We start from the raw sequence: 25,509 nt of genomic DNA, 5'->3' as shown, positions 1-25,509 counted from the left end.
CTGCTGCAACTTTTATCTATCTTGTAACAGAACAATGAGATTTTTCCAACTGAACATGTTTTTGGGGTATTATGTGTAAACATATCTACCAGTAACTGAAAGGCTGTTAGAGCCAACAATAATACATACGTTTTAATTTTTGGACTTGCATATTTAAGAACATAAGAATTTTAGGAATAAAATCACTTTCATGTGAGCAGCAGTGCAGTTTAGGATTGATAGGCCATACGGAGATTAAACCAATGTTCATACGAATGTAGCCAATTGATTCGCTAGAAACTAGTCACGTCACTGAGGCATGAGGCATGTCATAAAATGTCTGCACCCTATAGGAGTAGGCAACATGTGCTCTTTAAAGCTCAGTAACCGTTACTTACGTTTCCTGTTTCAGTAGATAATAAGATCACAAATATAGAACCACCCTTAGGAGAGGCGCCTTGACATGGTGGGTGGCTTGTGCATTTGTAAATGTGTGTAACTGAGAGGGGGCTATGTCAAGCCTTCTAAAGAGCAGAGAAGTAGACTAATCAGCTTATACCTGTCATTTTATAGATTGTACTTGATAAATACTATCTAGAAGCTGATTGTTTGCAATGGTGAACTTCTCCTGCATTCTATTTACGTGGCTTTTTTTTACTGGCGTATTACAGTGTGTCAGGGAGGGGGAGGACTCTTTTCATGTCCACTGTTCTGTAGATAAAACCCTCCCTTACAAGCACCTGTGTAAGCCAATACATATATTGAACTACTTGCAGTTTGTATATGAATATTTTGAGCTGCCTAGTCATATCCAAATAAGTCATCATTTAAAGTCCTCTTAATAATACGTCCTTACAGCAATTAAATCACAGACACATACAGTAAACTAGAAACCAGATAAGCAAAAAATAGGAGGAAAAATCTTACAATGGCAACTGAGGTTCATTGAAAATCATACACTCATCATTCCTAAAATCCCAGTCATTCTGATTATATCAGACATTTTTAGGACTATCAAAAATCAAGAGAAGTGTGCGACTCGTAATTTTCTCAGTCCATAAAAGCCACATCATGGTCTTGGGTAGTAACAGCGCAATAAATCGGCCATTAACTCCTATCCTTACTAATCAGCTTATATCATTTAGACTAATGTTTGGGAAGCTAATCATTGCACGTTACAGAAATTCAGTGGTACCAAAACAGGACTATCCTAGGAAAAGTGGAAACATTGAAGACCAAACTATACTTCTACATTTTCACCGGTCACCATTTACATTATTTCAACTATGTCCTATTTGTTGGTACAACATTTCAACATCTGCAGAAAAATTACAGATACAATACCATAAAAAAAGAAAAAGCTCTAATGTTCTTTTGACATTTGTATTTAAAAGCAACAAAAAAAAACCAAAACTCTGATTACATCAGTGGCTGCGGTTTTCCATGGGATATTACACAAATTACATCCATTTGTCATTCAACAAAGCTTACATAGATACCCATCAAGTGACATATGACTACTGTTTTGGAGCAATTCCGTTTTGTGGTTTATAATTGGTTGTGCGACATAAACAGCCAATTAAATCTATCCAATCAAGCTGTCTAGTCAGTATATGATGCAATACAGAGTTTTGCTTTAACAAAACAATATATATTTTAAATAGTGCTATCACCTACTGTTTCTTTTACATATAACCTACCCTCCCTGCTACAGAAAGCCATTTTTTCCATGGCAAACCCGTTACTCTTACAGCCAAGGACGAAAACCAAAGTGGAAGGGTGAACAGGTGTGAGCATAAGAATTAAGCACAAGCGTACAACTGCATCCTTGTATTGCAAATTCGTCAGACTTATGAGAAAAGTGACTGCATGGAGCTTGGTGGGAAGTGGAAGTCAGCCACCCGCTGTAACCAACACCACTGAAATACCACTGAAGCCAATAATAACAACAAATGACTGATAACCATTATCAACAAAATCACATTATACCACACATTAAACACCAACATTTTGTTGAAATTAATATTTTTTTTGCACAGTACATAAATTGGAGGACGGCTGCTGGATGAAAACGCATAGATGTACAGTAGCAGTGTAAGGAAATAATCTTGGAAGTTTACCTTCAATCCTTTTCAGGGCAGTTTGACATGACTCCTGGTTGGGGAACTCAAAGGGGCTGTTACAGGTCCGAATAGTGTCGCATTCACATTTTCCATTGATGATGTTGCACCCTGTTACAAAGTTTTCATTGCAAGGTTCAAATCCATGGAGCTGGTCATCATCCCAGTTCTCATCTAGAAGATAAATACATTTCATCATCCAGTGTTGTCATACACCGTATCGCACAATATTACACACTAAGGGCCAATTCACATGAGCATGTTGTCAGAATGCTGCATTATAGAATTATATAGGCATAGAACATGAGCTGACCAGTCTGAATTTCTAGATCAATGGCCCTGATATCTGCATGCCTCTGCTGTTCACATGTATGGGTCAGAGTATAGCATAGAAATATTTTGCATGTATGATTTTCTGGCAATAAAAACTGACTTGTGGTTTACACCACCTTTGGTGTGAACAGCAGAGGGCCGCAGACAAAGGAACCAGTTATATAGCTGCCTGCTGGTTCTAGAGCAGACTGCTAGTAAGGAACATGGTGAGAACAAATTCAAAGGGGGATATTCAATTGTTTGAAAAGTCAGTTGGGTGTCTGTTTTTTCCTAACTAATAGACAGGAAAAAACAGACACCCAACCGACTTTTCAAATAATAAGATTTTACTTACCGATAAATCTATTTCTCGTAGTCCGTAGTGGATGCTGGGACTCCGTAAGGACCATGGGGAATAGCGGCTCCGCAGGAGACAGGGCACAAAATAAAAGCTTGAGATATCAGGTGGTGTGCACTGGCTCCTCCCCCTATGACCCTCCTCCAAGCCAGTTAGGATACTGTGCCCGGACGAGCGTACATAATAAGGAAGGATATTGAATCCCGGGTAAGACTCATACCAGCCACACCAATCACACCGTACAACTCGTGATCTGAACCCAGTTAACAGTATGATAAATTTAAAGGAGCCTCTGAAAGGATGGCTCAACAATAATAACCCAAATTTTTTGTAACAATAACTATATACAAGTATTGCAGACAATCCGCACTAGGGATGGGCGCCCAGCATCCACTACGGACTACGAGAAATAGATTTATCGGTAAGTAAAATCTTATTTTCTCTAACGTCCTAAGTGGATGCTGGGACTCCGTAAGGACCATGGGGATTATACCAAAGCTCCCAAACGGGCGGGAGAGTGCGGATGACTCTGCAGCACCGAATGAGAGAACTCCAGGTCCTCCTCAGCCAGGGTATCAAATTTGTAGAATTTAGCAAACGTGTTTGCCCCTGACCAAGTAGCTGCTCGGCAAAGTTGTAAAGCCGAGACCCCTCGGGCAGCCGCCCAAGATGAGCCCACTTTCCTTGTGGAATGGGCTTTTACTGATTTTGGCTGTGGCAATCCTGCCACGGAATGTGCAAGCTGAATTGTACTACAAATCCAACGAGCAATCGTCTGCTTTGAAGCAGGAGCACCCAGCTTGTTGGGTGCATACAGGATAAACAGCGAGTCAGTTTTCCTGACTCCAGCCGTCCTGGAAACATATATTTTCAAGGCCCTGACAACGTCCAGCAACTTAGAGTCCTCTAAGTCCCTAGTAGCCGCAGGTACCACAATAGGTTGGTTCATGTGAAATGCAGAAACCACCTTAGGTAGAAATTGAGGACGAGTCCTCAATTCCGCCCTGTCAGAATGAAAATTTAGGTAAGGGCTTTTACATGATAAAGCCGCCAATTCTGACACACGCCTAGCTGAAGCCAAGGCCAACAGCATCGACACCTTCCACGTGAGATATTTTAAATCTACCGTAGACAATGGTTCAAACCAGTGTGATTTTAGAAATCTCAACACAACATTGAGATCCCAAGGTGCCACTGGAGGCACAAAAGGAGGCTGTATGTGCAGCACCCCTTTCACAAATGTCTGAACTTCAGGTACTGAAGCCAGTTCTTTCTGGAAGAATATCGACAGGGCCGAAATTTGAACCTTAATGGACCCTAATTTTAGGCCCATAGACAGTCCTGTTTGCAGGAAATGCAAGAAACGACCCAGTTGAAATTCCTGTGTAGGGGCCTTCTTGGCCTCACACCACGCAACATATTTACGCCAAATGCGGTGATAATGTTTTGCGGTTACTTCCTTTCTGGCTTTTACCAGAGTAGGGATGACTTCTTCTGGAATGCCCTTGTCCTTCAGGATCCGGCGTTCAACCGCCATGCCGTCAAACGCAGCCGCGGTAAGTCTTGGAACAGACAAGGCCCCTGCAGTAGCAGGTCCTGTCTTAGAGGTAGAGGCCACGGTTCGTCCGTGAGCATCTCTTGAAGTTCCGGGTACCAAGACCTTCTTGGCCAATCCGGAACCACGAGTATAGTTCTTACTCCTCTCCTTCTTATGATTCTCAATACTTCCGGTATGAGGGGCAGAGGAGGGAATACATACACTGACTGGTACACCCACGGCGTTACCAGAGCGTCCACTGCTATTGCCTGAGGGTCCCTTGACCTGGCGCAATATCTGTCCAGTTTTTTGTTTAGACGTGACGCCATCATGTCCACCTTTGGTCTTTCCCAACGGTTTACAATTTGGTGGAAGACTTCTGGGTGAAGTCCCCACTATCCCGGGTGAAGGTCGCGTCTGCTGAGGAAGTCTGCTTCCCAGTTGTCCACTCCCGGAATGAACACTGCTGACAGTGCTTCTGTTTATGTGGGCGACTGACGTGATGTTGTCCGACTGGATCAACACCGCCTGACCCTGAAGCAGAGGTTTTGCTTGAATTAAGGCATTGTAAATGGCCCTTAGTTCTAGAATGTTTATATGAAGAGATGTTTCCATGCTTGACCACAAGCCCTGGAAATTCCTTCCCTGTGTGACTGCTCCCCAGCCTCTCAGGCTGGCATCCGTGGTTACCAGGATCCAATCCTGAATGCCAAATCTGCGGCCCTCTAGTAGATGAGCCCTCTGAAGCCACCACAGGAGAGACACCCTTGTCCTTGGCGACAGGGTTATCCGTTGATGCATCTGAAGATGCGATCCGGACCATTTTCCCAGTAGATCCCACTGAAAAGTTCTTGCATGGAATCTTCCGAATGGAATCGCTTCGTAAGAAGCCACCATTTTTCCCAGGACCCTTGTGCACTGATGCACTGAGACCTGTCCTGGTTTTAGGAGGTTCCTGACTAGCTCGGATAACTCCCTGGCCTTCTCCTCCGGGAGAAACACCTTCTTCTGTACTGTGTCCAGAATCATTCCTAAGAACAGTAGACGTGTCGTTGGAATCAGCTGCGATTTTGGAATATTTAGAATCCATCCGTGCTGACTTAGCACTACCTGAGATAGTGCCACTCCGACTTCTAACTGTTCCTTGGTTCTTGCCCTTATCAGGAGATCGTCCAAGTAAGGGATAATTAAGATGCCTTTTCTTCGTAGAAGAATCATCATTTCGGCCATTACCTTGGTAAAGACCCGAGGCGCCGTGGACAATCCAAACGGCAGCGTCTGAAACTGATAATGACAGTTTTGTACTACAAACCTGAGGTACCCTTGGTGAGAAGGATATATTGGGACGTGGAGATAAGCATCCTTGATGTCCAGCGACACCATATAGTCCCCCTCTTCCAGGTTCGCTATCACCGCTCTGAGTGACTCCATCTTGAATTTGAACCTTTTTATGTAAGTGTTCAAAGATTTTAGATTTAATATTGGTCTCACCGAGCCGTCCGGCTTCGGTACCACAAATAGTGTGGAATAATACCCCTTCCCCTGTTGTAAGAGGGGTACCTTGATTATCACCTGCTGGGAGTACAGCTTGTGAATGGCTTCCAGAACTGCCTCCCTGTCGGAGGGAGACTTTGGTAAAGCAGACTTCAGGAACCGATGAGGAGGAAACGCCTCGAATTCCAGTTTGTACCCCTGTGATACTACCTGTAGAATCCAGGGATCCACTTGCGAGTGAGCCCACTGCGCGTTGAAATTCTTGAGACGGGCCCCCACCGTGTCTGAGTCTGCTTGTAAAGCCCCAGCGTCATGCTGAAGACTTGGCAGAAGCAGGGGAGGGCTTCTGCTCCTGGGAAGCGGCTGCATGGTGCTGCCTTTTTCCTCTTCCTCTGCCCTTGGGCAGAAAAGAGTGACCTTTTGCTCGCTTGTACTTATGGGAACGAAAGGACTGAGTTTGAAAAGACTGTGTCTTTTTCTGTTGATGTGAAGTAACCTGGGGTAAAAAGGTGGATTTTCCAGCCGTTGCCGTGGCCACCAGGTCTGTTAGACCAGCCCCAAATAACTCCTCCCCCTTATACGGCAATACTTCCATGTGCCGTTTGGAATCTGCGTGCCCTGACCACTGTCTGGTCCATAATGCTCTTCTGGCAGAGATGGACATTGCGCTTACTCTTGATGCCAGGGTACAAATATCCCTCTGCGCATCACGCATATATAGCAATGCATCCTTTAAATGTTCTATAGTTAACAGAATATTGTCCCTATCCAGGGTATCAATATTCTCAGTCAGGGAATCCGCCCATGCGACTCCAGCACTGCACATCCAGGCTGATGCGATTGCTGGTCGCAGTATAACACCAGTATGTGTGTATATACTTTTCAGGATATTTTCCAGCCTCCTATCAGCTGGTTCTTTGAGGGTGGCCGTATCAGGGGACGGTAACGCTACTTGTTTAGATAAACGTGTGAGCGCCTTATCTACCCTAGGGGGTGTTTCCCACCGTGCCCTAACCTCTGGCGGGAAAGGGTATAGTGCTAATAACTTATTAGAAATTAGCTGTTTTTTATCGGGGGAAACCCACGCTTTATCACACACCTCATTTATTTCCTCAGACTCAGGAAAAACTATTGGCAGTTTTTTCACACCCCACATAATACCCGCCTTTGAGGTATTTGTAGTGTCAGAAAGGTTCAATGCCTCTTTCATTGCCGTGATCATGTAACGTGTGGCCCTACTGGACATTACGTTTGTCTCGTCACCGTCGACACTAGATTCAGTATCTGTATCTGGATCCGTGTCGACCCACTGAGGTAGCGGCCGTTTTAGGGCCCCTGAGGGTGTCTGAGACGCCAGAACAGGCACTAATTGATTTGCCGGCTTTCTCATGTCGTCAACAGTTTTTTGTAAATTGCTGACATTATCACTTAATTGCTTAAACACAATCATCCAGTCAGGTGTCGACTCCCTAGGGGGTGACATCACTAACACAGGCAACTGCTCCGCCTCCACCTCATTTTCCTCCTCATACATGTCGACACACGCGTACCGACACACAGCACACACACCGGGAATGCTCTGATAGAGGACAGGACCCTACTTAGCCCTTTGGAGAGACAGAGGGAGAGTCTGCCAGCACACACCCAGCGCTATATATATACAGGGATAACCTTATATAAGTGTTAATCCCTTATAGCTGCTGTTAATCTAGTTATTTGCTGCCAAAATGCCCCCCCTTCTCTTTTTTACCCTGAATCAGATGCAGTACTGCAGGGGAGAATCAGGGAGCCGTCCTTCCAGCGGAGCTGTGAGGGAATAATGGCGCCAGTGTGCTGAGGAGGTAGGCCCCGCCCCTTCACGACGTCCTTAACTCCCGCTTTTTTGTGTAAAATGGCAGGGGAAAAAATACATCCATATAGCCCTGGAGCTATATGTGATGTATTCCTTTTGCCAGCTAAGGTATATGTGTGTTATATTGCGTCTCAGGGCGCTCCCCCCCAGCGCCCTGCACCCTCAGTGACCGGAGTGTGAAGTGTGCTGAGAGCAATGGCGCACAGCTGCGGTGCTGTGCGCTACCTTAGTCTTGAAGACAGGATGTCTTCTGCCGCCGCTTTCACCGGACCTTCGTCTCTTCTGGCTCTGTAAGGGGGACGGCGGCGCGGCTCCGGTGACCCATCCAGGCTGAACCTGTGATCGTCCCTCTGGAGCTAACGTCCAGTAGCCTAAGAAGCCCAATCCACTCTGCACTCAGGTGAGTTCGCTTCTTCTCCCCTTAGTCCCACGATGCAGTGAGCCTGTTGCCAGCAGGACTCACTGAAAATAAAAAAAAAACCTAACTAAACTTTTATTCTAAGCAGCTCTGGAGAGCTACCTAGTTTGCACCCTTCTCGGCCGGGCACAAAAATCTAACTGGCTTGGAGGAGGGTCATAGGGGGAGGAGCCAGTGCACACCACCTGATATCTCAAGCTTTTATTTTGTGCCCTGTCTCCTGCGGAGCCGCTATTCCCCATGGTCCTTACGGAGTCCCAGCATCCACTTAGGACGTTAGAGAAATTTGAATTTCCCAAAAAATGTTTGTCTGGACAAGGCCTTTTGCTTGTGGTTATATGGTCAGCCACTGTAAAACTGGAAAGTGATATATAAAATACAGGTTGAGTATCCCTTATCCAAAATGCTTGGGACCAGAGGTATTTTGGATATCGGATTTTTCCTTATTTTGGAATAATTAGATACCATAATGAGATCTTATAATGATGGAACCTAAATCCAAGCACAGAATGCATTTATGTTACATGTACACCCTAAATACACAGCCTGAAGGTCATTTTAGGCAATATTTTTTATAACTTTGTGCATTAAACAAAGTGTGTGTACATTCACACATTTCATTTATGTTTCATATACACCTTATATACACAGCCTGAAGGTCATTTAATACAATATTATTAATAACTTTGTGTATTAAACAAAGTTTGTGTACATTGAGCCATCAAAAAACAAAGGTTTCACTATCTCACTCTCACTCAAAAAAGTCCGTATTTCGGAATATTCCGTATTTCGGAATATTTGGATATGGGATACTCAACCTGTATATAACATGCTGTATTATTTATGTGTAGTAAGTGTGGAAAATTAAGTGATACTGAGATGCTTTTGTCACTTGCGTTACTACATCACGTCTATTAACAATAGGTATATTACAGTGTAACTATAGGTTTTATTACAGTGTAAGTATATATAGTACACAAAATGTTGTAATTGGATAAGAAGGTAGACGCCATTGTCTTTAATCTCCTTGGCTTTTAGTACAGCTCTGTTTATAAAATGAAATCAAATATTACTCACTGCATGCTGTCAAGAGCTAGCATAACACTGTGAAAATTCTATATCCTTAGCCGGGTACACATCAGAGCAACATGTTCCTGGCCAATGCAACAGACAACATATTGTGCCGCCCGTATACACTGCACGATACAGTGGTACCACAGCACAATCTAACTTGCAGCATGGCTGGTTGGCCGTGCATCACAGCCAACCAGAACATATCAATGATGTCAATGACCCATGGGAGCGCGCAATCGGGGGAACACAATAGATGATGTAAACGATTTATCGTCCTAATACAGCACATTGTCTGATATTGTCCTAGTGTATTCCTGGCCTTATTCACTGACCCAACCTACCAATACTCACAAATAGCCTAATTTGTAATGATTTTTTAATATGTTGCCAAAAAAATTTAAGTCCTGTTTGCATGAAGATTAGCTTTGTTGCCTCTGATAAAACAAACCAACCTGGAAATAAGACAAACCAGGGATGCGCAGTCAGGGGCCTCCCCGTCATAATGATTAAAATAATACAAAGAAGATATTTATAACACAGATTCTGTGATAAATATTTTATTTTATTATTTTAATCATTCCCCCCTAGTAAATCCCTGCATATTGGGGTGGGAGGCAGCAGGAGAGGTGCCTCCAGCTGCTAAAACTAAAGTTCAGGTAGCGGAGGGCGGACAGGGCGAAGCCATGGGCTGTAAAAGCCCATTGAAAAAGTACGGGGAAGTGGCACATATACTTGTGCCTCAATGACAGGAGCATGCATTCAGCACACATAAATGCACGCCCCTGCCAATCCCGCAGATGTGATTGGACCAGCGGATTCACTGGATCCGCTGGCCAGCGGGCACGTGCGGTGGCGCGGCGGGCACTCGTGAAGGAGGGACCCAGCGGAGAAAGGGTTGCTGGCGGCAGACCTGGATCCAAGAGGATCCAGTCCCCGACAGCCATTATGTAGAGTTCGGCATCGGAGAGCCTGATTCCCATTTCAGAAATGGCGCCTCAGCGTAATTTTTTAAATTCAAGATGGCCACTGTGAGTCAATCACGGCTCGCCGCGTCATCGCCCCGCCCCCTCAATTGGCTTATATAAGCGGGGAGGGAGCAGGCAAGAGCTCCCAAAGATAGATGACGCCGGAAGCCCTGGGGTGGTGGTGGCCATGAAAAAGAGCTTAAAGGCCGCCACCCCCAGGTGAAGGTGCAGCTTAATAAACAATTTAAACATTAGGTGTTGTATTTTTATTTTAATATTTTCTTTACAGGTGGACTACGGGCATGCTGGCATTTGTGGCTTGCTGGGACCTGAGAACAATATTAGTATGTCCTGAACCACGCACCCACCTCCACCAGGGATGTGGGGTATAGCACTGGGGTTGTTGCTCAGGGGCATTTACATTTTTGGGGTCCCCACTTTCTGAGGAATACCAACCCTTAGCTGACTGGTTTGGGGAGGTGTTTAATGCTATGGCAGGGGGACCCCATATTGAGTGTCTCCTCTGTTATGACATTATCTCCCCTGGCTGGTTCAGCCTCGCACTGGTTTTGGTTAAATAGGGGGAAAGCTATGAATTTTTTTTTCGAGGGGGGAGGGGCACCACCGCAATCAGCCAGTGCCTCCCCAATCACTGGCCTCAACGCACTGAGACAAACAGTGCCTTTCAGTACGCATGTGTGCTCTCTGTGTGACAGGTGTAAATAGCAATCCTGTAGTCCTACAATAAATAAATATGTATAAAACAGATTTTGACTGTATACATAGGGCCAGATTCTGAGGAGGACATTGTGTTTTCTGCCACCACCACGCATGTGCCAAAGCCATTCCCTGAAGCACATCTATGTGTCTGTATGCGCCAGGACTGAGATGCCTACTGACAGCATCCACAGACATGCATTACTGTTTGGCGCGTCTTTAGACCCACCATTGTCCGCACCATGGAAACTTGCACCAGCTCCATGGCAGATGCAGTTTCTCCATCTGAGTATGGCCTCCTATGTGAGCACCTGCGTGTATCTGTACACAACCACTTTTAACAACACTCCTGCTACACTTTCACATATGCAACATCTTTCATGCTTCTTTTTAGAGCCCCCCCCCACCACCACCACCTCCCCAGTTACGTCCAAGTCACCCACGGAACATGCCTTACATTCCTGCTACCATGTATCACCCCAGTATCCACTAGGACGTAAGAGAAAAGAAAAGTTATTTTACTGCATGTTTTTGTTTCTTTGATATCTTGTAAATAGTGTTACAAAATAGTATGTTTAATAAGGATAATGTTAGAACCTTAATTTATAATGCAGAAACAAAATAAACATTGGGGGAGTTGTATTATACGGATCCTGTCACTATAACACTTCCTGTTTCGCCTCATAATCGAGGCTAAGTAGGAAGGAACACTGGTGGTCATTCCGAGTTGTTCGCTCGTTGACGATTTTCGCTATGCTGCGATTTGTTGCTAAATGTGCATGCGCATGGTACGCAGCGCGCTTGCGCTAAGTTATTTAACACAAAACTTAGTAGATTTGCTGGTGTTCGTGCAACGCTTTTCAGTCGCACTGCTGATCGGTGAAAGATTGACAGGAAAGGGGCATTTCTGGGAGGTAACTGAGCGTTTTCCGGGAGTGTGCTAAAAAAACGCAGGCGTATCAGGGAAAAATTTCCATCGTTGAAGTGATCGGAGTGTGATTGACAGGAAGTGGATGTTTCTGGGTGGTAACTGACCGTTTTCTGGGAGTGTGTGGAAAAACGCAGGCGTGCCAGGAAAAAACGCAGGAGTGTCTAGAGAAACGGGGGAGTGGCTGGCCGAACGCAGGGCGTGTTTGTGATGTCAAACCAGGAACTAAACGGACTGAGCTGATCGCAATCTAGGAGTAGGTCTGGAGTTACTCAGAAACTTCAAGGAATTATTTAGTAGCAATTCTGCTAATCTTTCATTCGCTATTCTGCTAAACTAAGATACACTCCCAGAGGGCGGCGGCCTAGCGTTTGCAATGCTGCTAATAAAAGCAGCTAGCGAGCGAACAACTCGGAATGAGGGCCACTGTCAAGATGTATTAACATCTTGTCCACCGGAGCAGGGGAGTGAAAACTCCCCACTCCGGCGATCCCCACAGGGCACACAACGCATCAGCTTAATTAATTGACTGGGCATGCGCGAGATCTCGCTAGTCCGGATGCCTCCACGTCCAGGGACAGCGCTGTACCTGAAGTGGACATAGGGTAACACCACCTGCGGCTGTTGTAATCGATAGCAGCAGGTGTCGGAAAGGTCAGCGCTGCAGACTGTTTATACATTGTCCCTGCATATCATCCTGGTAGATAGCAGTGCCGATATGGATGGGGTACATAGCACACCGCTGCTGTAATACATGGGGAGAAGCGGTATCAGTGCACATAATGTGCTCTGATACCACTTCTCCCCCATAATGACCCTTAATACATCTGCCCCATTGTTACTGTATATAGAGAACATTTAATTATTCATATGAGTTGTTGCACCAGCTGGAGCTTACAGTGTAAATGTTCTACCACACAAAAACTAGAGCAGAGGTTACAAAACGCTGTCCTCAAGTCACCTTAACGGACCAGGTTTTAAGGATAACCAAGCTTGGGAACAGATGACTTAATTAGTACCTCAATTAATCTGATTTAACCATCTGTGCTCAGCCATGGATATCCTAAAATCATGGACTGCTAGGGTGCCTTGAGGACCGCGTTTGGAAACCTCTGCACAGGTCAGTTTATCGCCAAAGCCAATTAAAATACCAGCATATATTTTGATTAGCAGGAGGAAACTGGAGCACCTCGGAGGAAACTCACACAAAGCACAGAAGAACATACAAACTCCACACAGTCTCCCCCCTGTTCGTTATCAAACACATGGCTCCCACGCTGTAAATTAGCTGTCACAGTATTATAACGTAGGTATATTAATTATGAAAGTCTGTGTGTGCATAAGAACACCACACAGCAGTTAGGTGACACCTGAAATTTCAAAGATTTATAGGGCCCGTCCCAGACTTTGGGCTATCAGCTAATTAGTGAGAACACGGCACCCTACTGCGTTCCAGCATAATTTAAGCTGACAATTCATCAAGATTGACAGAGATAAATTCCGAGGCTACAACTCCAGTTTTATCATGTGGAGAAATATATTTTAACTAAAATAAAAACACCTGAATTCTAGACAGAGGTAATAGTGGATGGCTTGTACGGGGCAGGAGCCCAGGTGCACACACAGCACGTTACCAATGGAAGGCAATACCACGTTTATTTTATTAACATTTACTTATATAGCGCCAGCATATTCCACTGCGACTTACCAGATGGTAAATAAGAAAATCGTGTGAAGGATATGGCATAGTTTGTTCAGCTTATTATACCAGACATGGGGAAACACACGCAGTGATATCGGAATGGGTATGTATGGCCAGTAAAAGTGGATGCACAATTGAACACGTACATGCTAGAACTGGGTACACATTAAACGATACAGTGGACGATGTACCTGATTCCGACACATTGTTCATTATATCGTCTAGTGGCCCTCATTCCGAGTTGTTGACTCGCTAGCTGCTTTTAGCAGCATTGCACACGCTAGGCCGCCGTCCTCTGGGAGTGTATTTTAGCTTAGCAGAAGTGTGAACGAAAGATTAGCAGAATTGCTACTAAATAATTCCTTGCAGTTTCTGAGTAGCTCCAGACCTACTCACAGATTGCGATCAGCTCAGTCGGTTTAGTTCCTGGTTTGACGTCACTAACACGCCCTGCGTTCAGCCAGCCACTCCCCTGTTTCTCCAGACACTCCTGCGTTTTTCCCTGACACGCCTGCACACTCCCGGAAAATGCTCAGTTACCTCCCAGAAATGCCCCTTTCCTGTCAATCATTCACCGATCAGCAGTGCGACTGAAAAGCGCCGCAGGATCCAAAGCAAAACTGCTAAGTTTTTAGTTAAATAACTAAGCGCATGCGCCCTGCGTGCCTTGCGCATGCGCAATTAGCAACAAATCGCAGCATAGCGAAAATCGTCAACGAGCGAACAACTCGGAATGACCACCAGTGTGTATTCTCCAGCGGGTAGTCAGCACCATCGGACGCACATGGAGGTCAAGCCAGCGATATCGCCAGACAGGGCCATGCTGCCAAATGCAGCATTGCCCTGGCTCCCCCCACCCCCCTCCTCCCCACCGTCGTTTGGCGCTGCCGCTTCAGCAAGTCTGTGTGTACTTGCCGATGCCGGCTCTGCCGCTGGGTCCCATTGCCGCCAATATCGCTGGGTACACACATCGTCTAGTGCAGAGGTTCTCAAACTTGGTCCTCGGGGGCACACACAGTGCATGTTTTGCAGGTCTCCTCACAGAATCGCAAGTGAAATAATTAGCTCCACCTGTGGACCTTTTAAAATGTGTCAGTGAGTAATTAATACACCTGTGCACCTGCTGGGTTACCTGCGAAACATGCACTGTGTGTGCACCCGAGGACCGAGTTTGAGAACCTCTGGTCTAGTGTGTACCCAGCATTAGAACACTGGCAGTAAATCATAGCAGAATGTCCTTAGTAAAAGCCTACTGAGGTTTGCAGTGTGCAATTGTAAGTACAAATGTAACCAATGGTAATGCAAAGTGATACTTTTATCAGGCATACTAGACGCTGATCCATACTGATATTTCCAAGCTATGTACTAACATATATGGAAGGAAAAAAACAACTAAACTAAATATTTAAGCTCCTCTCTCTGTGTCCTGTGGTTTAAAATAACATTGGACAATTATGACAATTTTCTGAAAGAGACCTATTGTGTTTATACCTCCATAGTACATCCTGTTTATGGAGAAATACACTAGTCTGACTGTTACACTTATAACACTTGTAATAACGGAAGGCCTGGGACAGCAAAAATAAGTTCTTCGCTACAAACTGCTCAATTCTCATGTTACTAATAGGAAACAATGCCATGAATCTGCAGCAAGACAAGTAACAGGAAATGAAATACATAAACAAGCACTGCTATTAAAAGGTGATGTCTGACAAACAATACTGAGGAGCCCTGAGTATACAGTAACACCATGCTGCACATATTTCCCCACACCACACACATGCACACAATGCCCCACATTTCTAAACTACCAATTTGAGAAGCACTGAGGCCATGGTGGTCATTCTATTAATATAACTACTATCTGGCTTACATACTGAAGCCAGACACACCTTGGTTAAAAAAGCCAATAACCAATTTTGCTACACATGAAAATTAAATGAGATCCAGTTGTTGAACCCCTTGGTATGACTGGTCTTTTATTGTGGTTGAAAGATGATCACCCACAATGGATGATATATGGGGTAGATTTCAAATGTTTGATCGCCAGCAGTTAGTACATAGCACCCAAAAAGAGCTAGTCAATTGTTGCTCTGTTCTGGCGCGATGGCTGTCGGTGTTTGCATTTCAGCTCACACCCCCCAAGAGGTGGCAAGTTGAAATGCGTGAAAAGTGACCCATTTGCGTGCCCAAGTGGCACTTTTCATGATTGCGCCCATCACTTTGGTCGGATTTCAAACACAACCTATAACATGACAGTTAGAAGCTGATTGACTGGTACCTTATCACCGTGCAATTTATCACTCTTTAAGGCTTGGTAAATCTGGGCCCTATGTATATATTGCATCAGCTAAGTTAGGTGTAGGTGTATGCAGACTTGTAGAAAACAAGGCTCCTATGTAGCTGGAGGTTTACGCATCTTGGTGTACAGTTCTACATATGTGCAAAAAGAGGATTTTAATTACCTACCGGTAAATCCTTTTCTCGTAGTCCATAAGGGATACTGGGGACACTTAGTACAATGGGGTATAGATGGGGTCCAAAGGAGCCGGTGCACTTTAAATTTCTTCAACAGGGTGTGCTGGCTCCTACCCTCTATGCCCTCCCTCACAGCTCAGTCTATGAAAACTGTGCCCGATGAAGATGGACATACTTGAGAGGAGGAAACATGACAAGAGAACTAGTGGTGAGATTAACGAACCAACACACAGCAGAACAAACACACTAGCAACAGCTAGTGAAACCAGAAAACAGAAAAAGCTCTGCAACCAACATCACACAAGAACAATAATGTGCAGGAAGGCGAAGCACAGAGGCGGGCGCCCAGTATCCCTTATGGACTACGAGAAAAGGATTTACCGGTAGGTAATTAAAATCCTCTTTCCTCTATCATCCATAAGGGATACTGGGGACACGTAGTACGATTTGGATGTACCAAAGCTCCCAGAACGGGTGGGAACATGCTGAGACGCCTGCAACACCGTATATCCAAACTGGATATCCTCTGTAACCAGGGTATCAAACCTGTAGAACTTTGAAAACGTGTTTGTGTCCCCCATGCAAGATAGGGGCAGTGCGCGCCGGAGGCGCGCAAAAAATATATAATGGTGTGGCTTCATGGGGAAGGGACATGGCCACAAAATAATACCAGTTCATACAACGGTGCACAGTAGTCTCCATTATTCAAATTACGCTGCACAGTGGCGCCACTACACCAGGTAGAGCTCCTCCGGCGGGGAGGGGCGAGTGCCGCAAGCCCCTTGCGGGCTCGGTGGCGACCTGCGGTCGCCACGGGTTCTGTTCCCACTCTATGGGTGTCGTGGACACCCACAAGTGGAAATAGTCCCTGTTGGTCGGCATACCTACCATCGGGACAGTGACCCGTCGGGCTGGTGGAGGAGGTCATGTGACTGTCGGTCAGCTGACCGGCGGTCACATGAATACCACCCGTTTTATAGGTCTCATTCTCATACATTGGTTCACACACCACAAAATGGTTTCTTCTACTTAATGTTTTCATGTTTCAACCAATGAATCTGAAAATAACAGCTTGGCCTATTGACTGTGCTCGAAACTAGCAATAAAAACACTTTTAATCTTTCATTAACAAGTCTTCCGAAAGCTTATTTTCAGCTGCTGTTCAGTTGCGTGACATGCTTGTATGAATTCTTAGCACCTTGATAACCACCATTACCCAGAGCACACATTCCAAATCAAGATCTCCGTGTCAAATTCCTGTCTTTCCACATGACTGGAATGTAAAAAAAATCCTACCTAACCAGTACTGGCATAGGTCCAAGCTCTCTTCCCAAAGCAATAGAAGTGAGAGGCCCTGCAGGTCTCTGCTTCCTCCATCAGACCCATGTCAATCTCCAGACTTTCCTCTTCACATGACAATCACCTACGTAGCTTACAGTGTAGTGTAAAGCATGAACAAAGCAAGGGGATGCACATCTCACAGCTACTTCCCCGTCATTACTTATCACCAAATCCTTTACTTAAAGCAACGGTATCCCCTGCAGCACAATGTACATTGGCTATTTCTAGACAAGCAGATGTGCTTCTTTTTTTCTATTTTTTCTATTTTTTTTCTATTTACCTTTATAGTGTTCATGAGATGACAAACACATGTAAACATAGGCACACAAATACATACCCATACAGTCACATTTTGTACATACATGTGTAAACTACACACATGCATATATTTCATACTTGCCAACACTCCCGCATTCTGCGGGAGGCTCCCGTTTTACTGGCCAGTCTCACGCTGCCCCGCAAACGCCACTCATTCCCCCGGAATCCTCCAGAATTCCCCAGTCCCGCTGAAATGTAAACTGCGCATGCGCAAACCTGATGATACGGGGGCGGAGCTTGGCAGCCAGCAGAGCAAGACTGGTGAGCCACCCACAGTGTAGGCATGGAAACCACACAGTGCCACTCTCCCGCGGCAGCAGCGGATCCCTCCCCCCCAACCCCTCCGCGTTAGAAGCCAGGGCCCCTGAAGGGCAAACGAGGCTGCAGTGTCACAGCCAATGATGGGAGCTGGGTCAGCGTGGAGCCTCTCTGGAAGATTGAGAGTTAGGCTGCTGACAGCTCGGAGAGGATGGAGGAAGAGGAGGAGTGCCAGGTCCCCAGGTGTGTTTGTGTAAAGGTTTTTTACAGTGATATGGTCAGCACATTTTGTGTTCACTTATATGTGTGTGAAAACATAGCTTTATAAAGACGCTGTATTTAGGCTGCCTAACCCTAACCCTAACCTTTCCTCGCTCGCAGCCTAAGCTCGGAGAGGCTGGAGGAAGAGGAGGAGTGCCAGGTCCCCAGGTGTGTTTGTGTAAAGGTTTTTTACAGTGATATGGTCAGCACATTTTGTGTTCACTTATATGTGTGTGAAAACATAGCTTTATATAGACGCTGTATTTAGGCTGCCTAACCCTAACCCTAACCTTTCCTCGCTCGCAGCCTAACCCTATCCCCCCCACCCCCATAGGCTAAACCTAAACCCTGCCCCCCAAATGCCCCAGAGCTGGCAGAAGTTTGTTTGGGATCCCGGCACCTCTTATTTAGATCCATGTCTGTTGGGATTCCAACCGGACGTGGTCAGTGTTGGGGTTGTGATTTGAATTTATTGGAACTAGTTCTTAGTAGTCTAGAATTAGAGACTTCTCACAAAGCTAGTTCCAGCATATGTATCTTTTTATGGTAGACACAATTAAATTGCCCACAGACTGTCCAGCTTGGGACATTACTGATGTTGTAAGGGCAGTACGGACGGTGTAACGGTTAGCATTACTCACAGCACTGAGGTCATGGATTTGATTCCAACCACGGCCCTAACTATGTGGAGTTTTTATGTTCTCCCCATGCTTATGTGGGTTTCCTTCGGATACTCCGGTTTCCTCCCACAATCCAACACTATATTGATGGATTAATTTTTGTCGAGAGCCAATTAACCTAAGTGTGTGAGTGTACATGAGCAGACTAGATGGGCCAAGTGGTTCTTATTTGCCATCACATTCTATGTTTCTATGTTTGTGTGGGCTGTGTGTTTAGGGTGGCACTGACCCCTTCTGTGTCCAAACAGTGAAGGTTATAAAAATAAGTGGCAATAGACCCGCCCACAGGTGGAGATAGACACACCCTTAAGGCTGAGCATGACATACTCCCTCGGCGGTGTACCGCGCAAACTCTTATACCATCTAGAATCTCCCTGAAACTAGTTTTCTAAAGTAGGCAAGTATGATATGTATATGTATATATATATATATATGTATATGTATATACTACTGCAGGTGTACTTACTGTGGCTAGCGCACTCGCAGTGCTCACTGCCGGTATACTGCTGTTGGGATACTGACAGCCAGTATATTGTATGTATTCCTGTACAGAGTATCAGGTGCAAATCATTGTGGATTCATACCCATTAATATAACAATATATGTATTATTAGCATTTTTTAACACTAGTGCATCGTATGTAATTTGGGTCGACAATGAAATCTAAGTGACCACACCCTGCTTTTGTGGGGTTTTGCCCACTGGACCTTATTCAGTAAGCATTGCATATTCTGCTCTTTAGCAGAATCTGCAATCCTTTAAATCACATGCTGGGAACCGCCCATTGCAGGGCACGGCTGTCCAGCATGCTACCCACTGCAATCACGATCTAATTGCGATCACAAGGCAATTAGAGCATGGTTGCAGAGCATGGTTCCTGCCAGTGCCGCCATTTTTTCGATCGGAGCGGCTGCGACACACCGCTGCCCCGAAAATGCCCCCAACACCCCCCCAGTTCCCTGACACTGCCCCAAAAAAGGCTTGGTTGCCGCCCCCGCCTGCCCCGCGAACGCCTCTGCCTGTCACTCAGGCATTGGTGGATTTCCCACTAGGCACATGAGGCACGTGCCTAGGGGAGGCACTTCCTGGGGGGGTGGGGGGGGGGGTGGCACACCAGACTGATGAGGCCAAATGATTCTTTTTTTTGTCATTCCGACTTATATTTTTTATACTTCATGTAGCAAATGACATGAGTGGGACAATGGGCAGCAAATTGTGGTCCAGGAGGTAGTAGTAGTGTGAATTGGGGCTGCTTTGTATGGTCTTGAGGCATCTGGACTGGCTCCAAAATGAAGGGGGAAATTACGTTATTGGAGGGTTGAGGGGTGGCAGCCAATAATGTGCCTAGGGGCAGCCTGATCCCTACTCAGGCAGAGGCGTCAGCAATTAATGCGGGCCTATCGCATTAACTGTGCAAGGTGCTAGCCACTTATCTAAAACAAATGCGGTGATGCGACCTGAATCAGACCCACTGTCTGCTCCTTTTATTGAGTTCAGTGCAGATGAAAGTGTTCTTCATGCACCTTCTAAGCCGCACACACAACCACTAGTTAACAACTACAAGTCATACACATTCATGTTTGATATGCAATGTCACTGGAATGTGTTCTTGCATTGCTCAGATGCCACTGGTTAGCGTTGTTAGTGATGTTATCAGCTCACTGTTACCACTCCAACTATATCCTATACAGAATGATAGCTGTCCAACAATACAGGAAAATGAAGTCACAAATTAAAACCAAAAGTACCCACCATATGGAGCTTATGTAAAAATCTGCAAAGAACGAAATGAATTATGAGATGCGCAGTGAAATATGACAATATAAATACATTGTTTGCTCTTCGAAAATGGCATAAAAATCCATTACATGATAACTTACTTCTGCCAAATGCAGCGACTGAATGGATCTGACAAATACACATATCCCTGTAAAGAAATGTTCCTATTTTATTGCAGCAGTAAAAAAATATTTAACGTATAGTTAACAGAAAGCATATGTGCATCAATAAGAATTTTATTTTCTTGTAAGAGGTCACAAAAACACATTACAAATAATATAATCTGTGATATATTCGCATCAATACATGTGTATGGAATATTCTGATAAAAGACAAAACTAAAAACAGCTACAGCGCCATCAGCAGACATAGGGAGCAAACAGACCAAATGTATCTCTTTCAATATGTGTATACATGGAAATATACTCAATACAGTGTTTATTATTAAGAAAAGATATGATATATAATATTTTGTGTTATTTTTTGTATTTTGATTTGTACATTTTTACGTGTCAGTGCCACTATACACGTTGAAAAAATAAGTAGAACACAAGAAAATAAATACACCCTTTAAATTGGAGATTTATCAGAGCTTGGAGAGAGATAAAGTACTAACCAATCAGCTGTCATTTTACAGGCGGTGTTTGGAAACTTACAGCAGCAGATTGGTTGGTACGTTATCTATCTCCAAGCTTTGATCAATCTCTCCCTTGGGTGATTTTAAATGCATTTGCAATGTTCTCTTGATGTTCTGTGCCTTTATCAATTCAACCTATCACACTGGTAGAGCTTTAACCTACCTCCTGATATATTGGCAAGACATGTCAGAAGAAGGGGACGTGCAGTGATTTCAAAGAGGCATAACATGTTACTAAGCGGATGTGCCTAGTCCTGAAAAGCGCTAGGCTGTCCTTTCTCTCACTCCTGTTTCACTGCCATTCGCACTGCCGTAGGTGCACGTAGTACTCATACATTGCTGCTGAATGGGTCATACCTCACAACTTCTGGGCAAATCAGGACAATGCATAATGAGGCTCGGGTGTGGAAGGGGTCGGAAAGAATTGAATACCGCCCGTAGAGTGACAAAGTGGAGAGAGATAAAGTACCAGACAATCAGATAACTGCTATGTCACAGGCTGTGTTGACAAATGACAGTTAGGAGCTAATTATTTGGTAATGTATCTCTCTCCAAGGCTTAGTACATCTGCACCTAAGTCTTATAAGTGGTAGAGTGTTCCTTCACCATATTTAATGTATATTCCTCACATATCTGAAAAGAAAGAACGTTGCACACTGCGCTTTTTAGTAAGATGTTTGTCTTTATAAACTCCCCATACATTAATTGTGTTTTCTCTCCTACGGTAATTGGTAGATTAACCTCTCTGAGGGTGATTCAATTAAGAGCAAGGATGATTCAATTACAAGTCCTGCAATCACCACTGCTCTCTGGAATAGGGATTGATAGTGCTCCAGGGCCGTATTAAGTCGTGGGGGTGCACGGGGCACTTAAGACAGGGGGGGCCTGATGGTAGGTGGGATATGTAGATTAAATTGTGCATACTTCCCAACATTTCCCATTCCAGGAGGGACAAAATGCTCTTTACCTAGTCTTCCCACTTAATATATGATTGGCATCACCTGTGTTAAACTATTTAATTGATAAGAAAGGTATTTTCAAAACAGGTGATTGTAATCATAACCTAAGAAGGAAGTCCAGGTAGAGAGCATTTTGTCCCTCCTGGAATGGGTCATGGTGGGAGGTATATATTGTGTTTATTAACTTTAAGCCAATGGTGGATATTAGTTTTAACTAATAGTTTAATAATGCCTGGGTACTGTTTATAGCTCCACCTAAATGAAAGACAACTATTTTATAAACTTTTCTTGTAGTGGAACAAAGACAACTTAACCTTAAAATACACATAGAAAAAGAAAATAATTTATCTTGTCACATGCAAGAATAGCAGCCGCCTCTGTACTACTTACACACTGGGACAGGACTCAGGAGGACTCCATGTGTGTGTCTCTATCTATAGACCCAAGTGGTTTAGTTACATAACAGTTTACACAGGACTCAGACACCCAGGCGGGGAGGAGGAAAAGCTTGGATCCCTGTGTCAATTACAGCTCTTTCCACACTTCTATCTCTCCTCTGGTCAGTAAGCTCCATCGGTAGCTCATGAAACATGATATTCCTGTGTCTCTGCCTGCACTACATATTGTCCTGCTTGCATTCTGGCTGCTTGTTCTGCTGCTGCTTAAGTGGGAAAACTAGTGATGTCAGTGTGCTCTGGTCGGAGGGCCCACTGACAAAGGGGGGCCCGGGGTATAGTATGTCCTGCATTCCCCCCTTAATCTGGCTATGTAGTGCTCAACTTGCTTGCACTTCCATAGGTTCAGCTGGGACAGCGTTTCTCATAAAAGACTGCTCCTGCAAGCAGAAAACAGTATAGGGATAACTTGCATTATACTGCTTGGTCTGAACCTGGCTGTGCAGCTATTAGGCACAGTGAAATATATGCAATGACGTTTGAGGCTCTAGTCCACTGAGTAGGAGAAAATCCCTCTGCTGCTGGGCTTCCCTCACAGGTAAATGAGCTAACACCAACTTCACATGGTGCTCACTAACAGAGACAAGCTCCAAAAAGACTAACTTTTCAGAACTTGTTACATAGCCCCATATCGTGGTCATCCCCATAGACAGCTATGTGGACAGCAGGCACGAGTTCTCCTGCGTTATACTCATCTTAAATAGAACTGATACTTAATTTTGCTTTAAACAGATGTATCCATGTGTTTCAAGGACAGAATTAATTTGAAACAGACCTCTTGGAAAGAAAGAACAAAAACTCTTCAAATAAAATAAATACTTCATCAATAAACCTACAGTACCATTAGAGCTGTAGAATAAATCACATGCCACTTTGAGAAAAAAGCCATTTCTCTATAAAATGTGGCACCTGCTTTGATAGCACATTGTCACTTTAGCATATGTCTTTTCTCTGTGATATACACAAAGGAGCTTCATATTCCTTTCTTCACTTTTCGCAAAACTATTGGTGGTTTGATAGCAAGTCAAAGTAACACAAACACAAAGGTACATCTGCAAATCTCCTAGATTAGACATCCACACCGCTCCACACTTAGAAGAAGCTATGCGTCGATAGGAATTGGAGATGTCAGCACCTCACCCTTGATGGGAACAGGACACATCATGTGATGTCAGTCGGGCAAGTTACCAGTCACCACCAAGACTCCTATGACATAGCAGGGTGAGACAGTGACAGCTAGATGTTAGCACCATTGCTTTGATGCCAGAGTAAGATTAAGTTCCTAACTGTGGGATACCAGTAACAGTACATAGAGCTCTTTAATTTCTTTTGACATTTGAAAATTTCTTTTGTGTTTTATTCTATACTTTTCACTTTTTTTTAACTAAATTAAAATGTACATCCTTAGACAAATTGGTCTCTTAATTCTTACTGCTCCGGCCAATTTAGCTGATGCAACTGGGGGCTATAGCTACTAAAAGTTGACTTTTATTGATTGTTATCAACCTAAAATAACTGAAAATCAGTCTAAATCGATCTTATATTTCTGGGGCTAAAACAAACGTCCTAACATTTTATAAGCAATATAAAAAAATCATCTGTTAGTACAGGCATTCCCAACTTCGGTCCTCAAGGCACACTAACAGTGCAGGTTTTAGTGATATCCAGGCTTCAGCACAGATGGTTAAATCAAAATAACTCAGGTACTAATTAAGTCACCTGTGCTCAAGCATGGATATCATTAAAAGCTGGACTGTTAGTGTGCCTTGAGGGTGAAGACTGGGAATGCTGTGTCAGAACATGTGTGTTATATAGCCCCTGAAACGCAACTTCGATTTTGATCGATTTTTTTAATCATTTTAAATTCTATTAAAATTGACCGTATGATAAACTTATTAAGCGGCGATGAAAAAAAATCAGTTGTTGCTGCATGTTCCCAACCCTTTTTATTTTATTTAATAAATGAACTAGTTGCTCTACCCGTTCTTCGCACAGGAGTTTCTGATTTCCACTGTTGTAAATATGAGTGTTAAAAATTTTGTAAATCTATAAGATGTAAATATAAGACGTCTTAATGTAAGTAAATATTAATCCATGGATCTTGGCGTTACCCGAGGAGCACCCGTAGCAGATACAGTAAAAAAAAATGACAGGACCATTTTTGTAGTTTATTAAATTCTATACACTAGAGGTGCAATCCAAATTTTGATCCGATTGTCTATTTGGGTGTTATCGTTCATGCAACGCAAGCCACGCATTGATAATAACATCATGTCAACCTCCTTTTCATCCCCTTAGGGGAGGTTTATTAAAATTCAGAATATGTAGTTTTCCTATTTCCCACCTGAAGAATACTTATGTTAAATTTCAGTTTCCTAACATATCGGGAAGTAAGAGAATTAGTGATGAGACAGTGAGTGAGTAAGTGAGGGCTTTCGCATTTATATATATAGATATTAAGGATACAAAAATGCTAAAGTCTCCAGCTACTGTTTTAATAAATCGCCTGCAGCTACAAATCTCTAGTTTGAGGGGCATTGCTTATACTCAGGGCTACATTACATACAGAGAGACATAAAGCTCCAATCTTTTATTGTCTTTCTTTGTACTGAAAGAACCTGTTTAGGTTTGCAAGAGCTTCAAAGGGATTAAAAGAGCATGTTTGAGACTCATTCTTTCTAGATGGCAGCATACTTTCCCTAGGGAAATTTTTATTGTGATGGAGACTAAAAACACAAGACTGGATCAACATGTCCACAGGAATCACAGTCAAATGGTCAACACAATACAGAAAAAAAAAAAAACATTAAAAGGTTTATATTGCCGAGTGGTTTATATTATCACATCTCAACTGTACTATTTCCCATGCAAACAGGAAACTTGCTTA

At 44.0% G+C, this 25,509-nt stretch overlaps 1 protein-coding gene across 2 annotated transcripts in view; it reads right to left on the bottom strand.

Moving 5' to 3' along the window:
* Positions 1-25,509, bottom strand: part of CRIM1 (cysteine rich transmembrane BMP regulator 1) — a 960,049-nt gene that overhangs the window by 836,725 nt on the left and 97,815 nt on the right. For both annotated transcript variants that reach the window (XM_063917972.1, XM_063917971.1), the window contains exon 2: positions 2,100-2,273. In XM_063917972.1, coding sequence (XP_063774042.1) covers positions 2,100-2,273 — 174 coding nt within the window. The remainder of the gene's footprint in view (positions 1-2,099; positions 2,274-25,509) is intronic.

This window comes from Pseudophryne corroboree, chromosome 4, assembly GCF_028390025.1.
Source record: "Pseudophryne corroboree isolate aPseCor3 chromosome 4, aPseCor3.hap2, whole genome shotgun sequence".
Taxonomy (NCBI): domain Eukaryota; kingdom Metazoa; phylum Chordata; class Amphibia; order Anura; family Myobatrachidae; genus Pseudophryne; species Pseudophryne corroboree.
Note: the sequence above shows the minus strand (reverse complement) of the source record. Positions and strands in the feature narration are given on the sequence as shown.